General features: G+C 35.0%; 2 protein-coding genes across 2 annotated transcripts; both read right to left on the minus strand.

Moving 5' to 3' along the window:
* Positions 1-409: 409 nt before the first annotated feature.
* LOC134279107 (uncharacterized) lies at positions 410-1,069 on the minus strand. Its single transcript, XM_062761459.1, has one exon. It carries the CDS (start codon positions 1,067-1,069, stop codon positions 410-412), a length of 660 nt encoding a protein of 219 aa, XP_062617443.1.
* Positions 1,070-1,653: 584 nt separating this feature from the next.
* Positions 1,654-3,540, minus strand: LOC134279108 (cyclic AMP-dependent transcription factor ATF-6 alpha-like). The gene has a single exon (XM_062761460.1). The coding sequence runs from the start codon at positions 3,447-3,449 to the stop codon at positions 1,782-1,784; it is 1,668 nt and encodes a 555-aa protein (XP_062617444.1). The 5' UTR covers positions 3,450-3,540; the 3' UTR covers positions 1,654-1,781.
* Positions 3,541-10,301: the final 6,761 nt, after the last annotated feature.

Consider the following 10,301-nt stretch of genomic DNA (forward strand, 5'->3'; position numbering starts at 1 on the left):
TATTTTCAAGCCTTCAAAACATGATTATTTGGAATGTTTATGTATGTTTGTATACATTGGTTAATTGATGAAAACTATAGTCTAAATTGATTGTAAAATGTCTGTATTCCGCTGAAAGACATAATATTTTTAAGATCAGATAGCATCATTTTTTTTCAATTTTTATGCCCCCATAAACAAAGTTTCGGGGGTATATACTAGTAGTTTTTTGTCGTGTCTGTCTGTGTGTCTGCAAATACTTTAACCTTGCTCATAACTTTTGATTAAATGGAGCTATGACTTTCGTATTTCACATGTGTATTCCTTGTGACAAGACCTTTCTTTGGGTACCACAAAATTTTACTTTTTGAGTTTTGACCTTGGAGTTTGACCACCTTTTGCACAAAAATTCCAAACTTTTCTCTCTCTCTTAGGCCTCTTCGTGCCAGGTGGCAAATAAGGCAGCCACACAGTCTTTCCACCCAGTCCTATCCTTTGCTTTTCTTTCTACTTCTTTCCATGTCAGCGACAGCCCTATTTCTTTTAGCTCTGCGCCATGTTGTTTTTGGCCTGCCCCTTTTTCTCTTAAATTGCCGTCTGCTGTCCAAAATATGCTCTCTCTTGTGATGTTATGACGGTCTTTTCTGAGCACATGTCCAACCCATCTCCACTTTCTTCTTACAATCTCCACCACTATGTCTTCCTGTCCTGACATCTCCCCGAGTTCGTTGTTGGAGACTATTTTTGGCCACCTGATCTTAAATATGGTCCGTAGGCAACGATTTACGAACACTCTCAGTTTCCTTGCGAGGTCTTTCCGGAGCTTCCAGCATTCTGATCCATATAATAGTATTGATTTTACGTTACTATTATAGATCCTAAGCTTTGTCCTAGTGGTCATGTAGGAGGAGGTCCAAACTGGTTTTAAGATGGCAAACACATGACGGGCTTTGTTGATTCTTGATGTAATATCCTCGTCAGTACCTCCAGATGTTGTTACAGTGCTGCCTAGGTATGTGAAGGTGTCTACATCTTCCAAACTCTCTTCATTAACTTGTATGGGGTTGTTATTCCATGCATTGATTCTCATTATTTTGGTCTTGTTTAATCCTAGACAATCCAAACTTTTACTTTGGTCATATCTTTTGAACAGTAGATACCAGGACTTTCATACTTCATATATGTAGTCTTTGTGGCAAGACCTTTCATTGAGTACCAACAATTTTGACCTTTTGACCTTGGAGATTTCCGTACTTATAAAAAAAACATTTTTAATCCTTGTGACAAGACCTTCATTGGATATAAAGAACCTTGACCCTTTGACCTTGGAGTTTGACCTACTTTTTACAAACTTTAATCTTGGCCATTACTTTTGACAATATGGGCCAGCGCTTTCATACTTCCCATATGCAATCTTTGAGACAAGGCTCTTCTTTAGAAACCAACAGCCTTGACCCTTTGACCTTGACCCCGGAGTTTGTCTTACATTTAAAAACGGTAACCTCGGTCATAACCTTTGAACAGGTGGTGTTAGTGTTTTATATGCAAGGCCTTACTTTTGGTACCAACATATTTGATCTACATTTGAGAAAGCTTAATCTTGGCTATGTTGCCATACAGGGGCATCAGTGTTTCACAAACACATATTTTTTTTTGGTAAAGATACTACACAAATAAAATTAAATGTTTATTAATAACATAGAGACAAATACATTTATAATGACAATTTAAAGAAACCACTCCTCAGTCTTTGACAAAAATTTTTAAAGTACAATAAATAAAATACATTTATAATAAATAAATTAGTTGTCACCATACTGTGAAAAAAATGGCACATTTTGCTGAAATTCTTGAGATGGAAGTATTGACTTCCTTACATACACCAATTTTGTTTTTAGGACTTCACAGTCTATTTGAATCATGCCAATTTTTCCGACAGGAGCTTTGACTGTGTCATTTAGAGTAAGAGCTGGCATAAATAATGATATTCGAGGTCTTTTATTTCTGTTCTGCAGAGTAGCTGGTACTAAATAATAATCTGTATTGAAGGACATGACATAAAATGTGTCATTTCTCCTTGATATGATTTGCCAAAAATCTTCCTGTCGAGTGTAATTGAAGAGCTGTAGCTGGTACTGACTTTGATCGTATTTTGCTGAAAATTTCTGGATTTGTCCTCTTATTGATGACTGAAAGTAACTGGAACGTGGATTTTTTCTTTGTTTCCTCAGTTTTTTTGTTGAGCTTTTCTGTTTTTCAAGTTTAAATCGCTGCATCCAACCTGAAAGCTGTTCAGCTAACTTTATTGATTCAGTTTGATTAAAATATGATGCACAGTTGACTTCACTTTTGTTTGCTGCAAACTCACTCTCATCATCAACAAAAAACTGCTTTAACTTTTGTTGATTGTCCTTTGGAATGGAAGATTTGAAATGATTTTTCTCAACATCAGGATATGACAGAAGTTGTCTTCCTTTGTAACTTGGTAATTTTTCTGCACTGCGTATTTGTTGCCCATCATGTATCAAAGACAGCTTTCCTGAGAAAAAATTCATGCATAAGATCATAAACACTCCCATTAAACAGATTTTCTTCGCTGATGTCAGTGGTAATGATCTTTTAAGATTTACATTTTCTGTTTCATACTCTCTTATTCTTTCTTTAAGCAAATCATTTTCTTCTTTAAGCTTCTCATTTTGGACACTGCATTCATGCAACTGCTCTTCCAGCTGTTTAAGATAGTCCCTCTTTCTTTTTCTGGACAAACAAGCGGATTCCCGGTTTTTAATCATTCGTTGTTGACGTTTCAATGTTTTCAATTCACTGTCCATCTGAGCATGATTGTTGAGTGGATTCAAGGCACTAAGATGGCTATGATGAATTGATCCTTCACTTACCACTTGACCATGTTGGGGTGAAGAACTTTCAATATTTGTGATAAACATTCTTGAATCACTCTGTGCTACTGGTTTTGGTTTTATTTTCACTTTAGAATCCATGATGGAATTGATGTTTAATGATTTTCGATGTGGAATGATGAAAGTTGCATATGTTTGCATCCCCTCTAAATGATTTAGCTGATTTTGTGTCTTAGTTGTATCTGATGTCACCATGTTCTGAACTGGTTGCTGTAGGACACTTTTGACTGAAATGTTGCAATCTGAACTACAGAAGATTGGGGATTGTGGCTCGAGTTTCATTACCTCAGACTGGGGCCAGTTACCATCAGGGGTATTGGCTGACCCTATTCCGCTGTCTGAACTGTCACTGAGCTCAGTGTGAAGCGATTCTTCTGTAAAGTATTCTGGAAATAGTTCATTGGAATACACGTGGTCGTTCATATCGAAATTTTCACTGTCCTCATTTGCTAGCTTGACTGTCTCTTCATCCAGTGTCAAAATGGGTGTTTCGACATCAAAATTATTATTGTTGAGAAAAATATCTTGCCTTTCGTTCCATAGGAAAGCCATTGTTATGATGTGTTAAATTCATAAAAGTCAATATATATCGACGTACAGTTTAAAATATCGGTATCTGTTGACTTCGTTCCTTAAAAATATGTGACCGGACGTTTCGTCCCATGTCGAGTCGCGTTAAGACCATTCAATCAAAAACCTTCTGCAAAGGTCTGTGTTACTTATTATGTATGTTCCATTTTTTCCCTACAGAATACAGATCTAAGGCCAAAAGAAAAAATACTCTTGTTTCCTGTCCCCTGACCAAAAAATAAGGTAAGTATAGGTAGGGAAAAAATTATTTTGAGAAAAAATTTTATCAAAACTCAATGAATGCAGAACATATAGCATATAATAAAAAGAAAACAGCATATTGCAGTTTACAAAGCAAGTTTGTTAATAAAGATTTATAAAGTAAAGGTATCCTGTAAACTTATGATGTATTAGTTCTGTAAATATTGTTGGTCGACTTTGCAGGTATTTCAAAAACTAGCCTCCAAAATTGGAAAATGTAAAAAAAAAAAAAAAAAAAAAAAAAAAAAACTTTTAGGGTCGGAGGGTAAAATTTAGGGTAGGTCGGTTGACAGGAAACAAGAGTATATTTTATTTTGGCCTAAATATAAACAATAAAAAGCTTACGCGGGTAATGTACAAAGACACTCCCCATCTTAATTGTTTAAAAAATGTTATATCTATAGTAGACAGTGGCGGATGTAAGGGGGGGGCTCATCCGGCGACCCCCCCCCCCCACCTCCCAAAAAAATTGTCAAAATTAACGTAAATCACAGTTTCGTCTAGAAAATGTTAATATGTATACTTGGTAGACCTCACTTTTACCCTACAAAAACTCTAGAATCCATGAGTTTTCGGGGGCTTCGCCCCCTGGGCCCCCACCAGGGCTTTGCCCTGGACCCACTGGGATGCCTCAGGGCGGCCCCCAGACCCCTTGCCTACTTTTGGCGCCCCCTCTAACTTTAATTCCTGGATCCGCGCCTGGTAGAGTAAATGTATATTTTTTTAACAGTTAACATGATTAATATGGGGAGTGCCCGTGGTTATGTATTTTAATTTTCTGTAACAGCTGCGACATTAATTTCCGTACTAACAACCGATGAAAGATTTCTTTTTAAATTATTTACGTACACATGTATTTATTATAAATCTATTTTTGAGATCATTCTTTAAAAAAATACTTTCACAAAAATGTTTCTTTTAGTTTTTCCTATCAACATGATCAACAAACTAATTTATTATTAATTTTTTTTACTGAGAGCTTCCAGCTGCAGCGCGTCAATACATTTGCCTCCTTTTGACCCCCCCCCAAAAGGGGGGGGGGGTGAGAGGGAAAAAGTTTTTAAAATAATAAATATCTACTGCAACCTAGCTCCAAGCACTTTCTTTTGCAATATACTATTCATGTATATCGTACACTCTAAAGTGTTTGCAGACTCTTTGTAAAAAGTATTGTTCAAAGGCAACGTTAAACTGTTTAACCTGTGATACAACGAACTTCATATCATGTCATATGGGATTAGGGTGAGAGTGGCGGTAAAGGGACTCAACAAAAAATCTAACTGTTACCATGGTTACATGCAGAAATAATCACGGCAGGGAATACGACCTTAAATCAGTTTTTTTTTTTTCTTCTATAGTATAGTTTCCATGTATGCTGACAAAACAGGGAGTAACACTTACATAAGAAAATTCACACATACATTTTAAATATGGCTTCTTTTTTTTAAATTTGTGACAATGCTTGGGGGGAAAAACGGAAACAATCATAAGATATATATCTCTTGTTTTTTCAGCGTAGAATATATAATAAATGTATTTCAGCAAATGTACCCCACTGTCGGAAATTTGAATAATGTTGAATTATGTTGCTTGCAGGGAATTTTGTGATTTAAATGTGTTTTCAAGCTAGGGAAAATGTTAAATATCAGAATACACAATGTGTTATCACTTATTATCCCTATCATCATGATAATCATGGCGATTCAGATACGAAACATATTGTAATCGACATTTTAAGTAAATGAATTACTAAGTAAATGAATTAAGATCTAACGTATTGCTATTTAAATATATGTTGTTTGCCATTGTAGCATAAAATATCCTAGTAGCGTAAAAGAATGGGGTTCGAAATTTTTAACAAACTACCCATAATCCTGATCGCGTATTTTCGGACCTTTCCGGTTGTACACGCTCGGCTGTCTCCGTATACTCAGCGCCGTGCTGGTAAAATAAGTACACAGAGGTGAGACGACGTCTGATGTATAACCAATAATTAAAATAAACTGGTTTACATTTAACGCTGTTTTCATATTAATAAAACACAAAAAAGGAAATCAATTGGAAAGAGAATAAATTATTGCTTAAACATGCTATGATATCAAATTTCTGATTAACTGATAGTACTATGTTTATCGCATACTGCACGTGTTTAAATTCCGGTTCTTCGAGACGCTCCAATGCAAGCCCTGGAACGAAGAGAAGACAAACACATTGACTACATAGACTCAAAAAAAAGACAACATGACGGAGATGAGAAAACTCCTGTCTTTTTTCTTATCTTCACTTAAAACAGTCTTCCATTACGGATTTATTCCCACCGTTATATATTTAGGTATTTGTCTTTTCAATCAATAAGGACAAGGCCATTATGGCGATAGTTATTTCTAAGGGATTGGGGTAACGGGGTGGTCGGAAAATCACCATATTTAGCTATATAGCTATATCTACCTTTATAGCTTTATTTACCTGTATAATATAGCTTTATTTAGCTATTTCAGAGTAAATTTCTGTTTTATAAAAAGCAGACAAAAAGTCGTATAATGAGGCAGTACTAGTTTTCAACTTTAAAATGGAGTGAAAACAATTCACCAAAAACCCACTTTGAAAAATGATTCTCTTTTTGTGCAATTGCAATCAAAGATCTGAAAGTTTTGGGGCTGTGTATAACAGTTAATCTGTGAGTAAGCAGCTACAGTGAAGTCACCAATTCCGGGTCACGTTAGGGTGTTTCGTTTATATTTTGTAAATCTGTTCAATTTATATTTTATGCAATATATTGAAAGAAAAAATAGTGAGTCATTCAAACACCTTTTCATTTTCAAAGTAGCTACACAGGAACAATATTTACAGGGGTATTTCAGCAAGGCCTAGCTTCCCCAGTTACAAATCATTTTCTCCATTTCCGGGTCATGTGACTTCACGGTTGTGTAATATTCATGGAACATTTCGGAACACATTTTTTATGATGTTGAAACATAAAACAATTCATGCAGCTTAGAAAAAAGTAAAACAGCCACAGAAATATGTTTCAATTATTTTTAAAACAATTAAAACAAAACAAATTGCAGTATGTAGAATTAAAAAAAATGTATTAGGATTAAAAATGATACAATTAAATTCATTTATTAAAAAAATGCATTGAAGGGTTAACTCGATTTTAATTTTTAGAAAAAATATTTTCCAGTTATAATACTTTTGATAATCAAGGTAAATACATGGTTGTCGATTGATTTTGTACATAGAATTTTGACATGTTCATGCCACGAGATTGCGTGACCCCGCAATTGGAGAAACTACTACAGTTTGATTTAATTATCATTATAATTTTATTTGAGCAGCGATCATTATGATTGATTTCAGAGTTAAAATTAAATGCATTTACCATACTTTCAACTCTTATTATTTATCTAGAACTTTTATATCAGCCTTTCTGCAGCAAACAAAAACAAAAGTAGCCCGTCACCGCAGCAGACACATCCAAGTCTTTAATGCATGCGTTTCAGAATTTCTATTGTCAGATGCTCTCTTCAAGACACAGTTCAAGTTTATATTCAAAATTTTGTAATTAATTACATAGAGAAAGACCAGTTCTTCATGACCAGCGTATTCATTAAGTTTTTTGCACTTAAATTTTAACAAGGCCAAAATAAAAAATACCTTTGTTTCCCCTAACGCGACCGACTCAATTAAATCGCACCGACTGAAAAGATTTTTTGAAAAAGATTATTCAAATATTTTTTTTATTGTTACCTAAGTTTTATAAAATACAATTTCATCAAAATTAGTTTTTATCAGAACGGCCGACATTGTTCTACTGTGATTTTCAAGCATTTGCTGGACACAAAATGACGTCCAGATGTGATTACAGGACATTAGCTCTTCATAAAACAATGGCAAGGTCTTAATTTCTATGGTTTTAGCTAATTGGAATTCTTCAGTCTTGAAACAGTTCGATAATAAAATTTATCATGACTAATTAAGAGTGTTTCAGAGGTGTCTTGGCGTCTCCATGTGAGTGAATAAATTTTTGAAAGGGACGTTAAGCAACAAACAAATCTGTCTTTGAATTTAAGGTACAAAATACATGGTAAGGCCCGCCTTATGAGTAGATGAGGGGCCCACCTTGTGAATACTCACCTATAGTGAACACATCATTCAATTTCACTGCATTTTATTTAATTTGAGTTTTGATCTAATACCGGTAATCTGCAACTTCATCCTGGTAAAGGGTTAACCCTATACTCTAACCCTGATAAATATAATTCAGATGTCCTTTCTTCCTGCCTTTATTTAGTGGTTAAACTAACTAACTCGTGACTATGATATTTTTATCATTTGTAGATTCGGTTTGGTATTGTTCACCTACTCTTTCCAAATAGTTTTGAAATTAGGATTCAGCTTCCTGAGACGTCCAGTGTATTTTTCTTTAATTAGGCCCTTGAAGATTGGTTGTTTCTTTGCTTTTAATCCCTTCGAAATTTGTTAGGACGACATTTAAATATATCCCCATACATGTATTTTCAAATTTAGACGCACTGAAGCACTTTTTTACCATTAAGAAGTGGGGGATCTTTTTTGAGCCAGCATCTTTTGCGACACTGGACATAAGTTTTTATCTAACTTTTTTCCTAACTTTACTCATTGGGATTTGAACCTGCGATTTAAAATTAGCCACTTCTTAACTCCAAAGCAAAATGCTCTAGAACCACTGCAAATCTCATTGTCCTCGAAAAAGTACATTGGTCGTCTATACATGTAAGCTCTGAAGGCTGATAGAAGGTTTGAAAAATATATTCGTGTGTCCAGTCTTTCCGTATTTGAGAATCTTGTCCATTTTATTCAATTTATATAAATGTAATTGGCGTGAAATATTTCATAAGTTCAACTAAATAACAGTTGTGAATTCATTAATCATGAATTTTGCTTTGAAACGGCATATGTATGATACTTAGCATTTTGATCACAAATCGCTTTCTTTTGTACTTATTTATAAAGATAATTTTACATTAAATTTCAGAATGTATTTTCAAAGTTGCTGTCAGAAAATAAAATTGTTTACCTACCTACCGACCCAACATGTGAATTAAGGGTCGGGTTAGGGGAAACAAAGATATTTTTAATTCCAGCCCAATATGGCATAAAGTACACGCGAGTGACCCGGAATTGGAGACGACCCGGAATTGGCGACTCCACTGTACTTTAACAAAGAAAAGCAGTTTTGGTCAACAAGATAATTGATTGGTAATAATTCAGCACAATGCAAGGCAATCACGCTTAGCCATGCCTCATCGCACTTCCAGTGAGGGACAGCTATCCAAACAATAGAGATGCATTTTTTGGTTAAAAAGTGTTTAAAAGAGGCAATGTTTTTCTATCTATGCCCTAGGTTGTTTTCATCAAACCTTTTAAAAAAAATATCAGCCTTAATTTTCATGCGACTTTTTGTCTGCTTTTCATAAAACAGAAACTTTTTCCAAAATAGCTAAATAAAGCTATTTTATATAGGTAAATAAAGGTATATAGGTAAATTAAGCTAGTGATTTTCCTGGACCTGCTTACAGCAACTTACAAGGTTGCACATGGCGCCACAGGAGTTCGCAATAATATCTGATTTGTTGATGGTGCGACCGTTATGGCGAACGCAGATATTTTTTGTTATGATTGAGATTGGGCTCGTAAAGCCGCACGTGCCATTTGATGCGTCTAGACTCTGACGTCACATGACGTCGTATATCAGTTACATTACCAAATATTTACATTTGCAAATGTTTTCCTTTATATAATACTACTGAAAGCAATGCGTATCTATAACTGTATAAATACCAGTACGGGGTCAAGAGGTCAAAGATGTGCATATGGATAAATGTTGGATATAATTTCTCAGTGACGTCATAAAGGGTCGACGCGTGTTCAGTGGATTACATACATGCTGTTTGGTTTGAAAAATAATGCTTCTCAGACGTTAAAGGCCACAGTCGGGCAAATATAAAGTATGAATAAGTCACAAATGTAAATATAAGTAATAAGGTATCATTTTAAAACATCTGTCAGGCTATAAATACGAATTGGTACGAGATCAAATTCACCATAAAGCCATTCGGGCTTTATGGAATTTAATCTCGTGACCAACCCGTATTTATATCCCGATAGATGTTTAAAAGTGATACCTTATTTCTTGCATAAAAGCATGAACAGCGCTGAAACTAAATGAAGAAGTGAGAACATTTTGTTTACTGTTTATCTTCAATATTTATCCATTAAATCAAGGTGTGGTAACTTTTAGTTAAACTTTTCCTGCTATTCTCGTGAGAATATAGCTTTAACAAGCGATGCGTTGTGGGTCCAGAGTTACTGAGGAAAAAAATCTGACAAATGAATATGCAGTAGTCCGAATTTCCTCTTCTCCAAGGAGTATGTTGCTTTAAGAGCTCGCAATGACGAGCATCACTTTGCGACGCTCGCTGATTAATAGTCCAATCCACACTTTGCGATAGTTACGTCCCTCTGCGGGGTCAACCAAAAGGGAAAGAAATGAATATTTCTCCTCTTTTTGCTACTTTACATTTGGGTGTG

Source organism: Saccostrea cucullata, unplaced genomic scaffold, assembly GCF_032062105.1.
Source record: "Saccostrea cucullata isolate Sc308-1 unplaced genomic scaffold, CSIRO_AGI_Scuc_v1 ctg6033, whole genome shotgun sequence".
NCBI lineage: Eukaryota > Metazoa > Mollusca > Bivalvia > Ostreida > Ostreidae > Saccostrea > Saccostrea cuccullata.

Excerpts from the sequence above, each read along its gene's own strand:
- LOC134279107 (XM_062761459.1), bottom strand. The coding sequence starts at position 1,069 with ATGAGAATCAATGCATGGAATAACAACCCCATACAAGTTAATGAAGAG.
- LOC134279108 (XM_062761460.1), bottom strand. The coding sequence starts at position 3,449 with ATGGCTTTCCTATGGAACGAAAGGCAAGATATTTTTCTCAACAATAAT.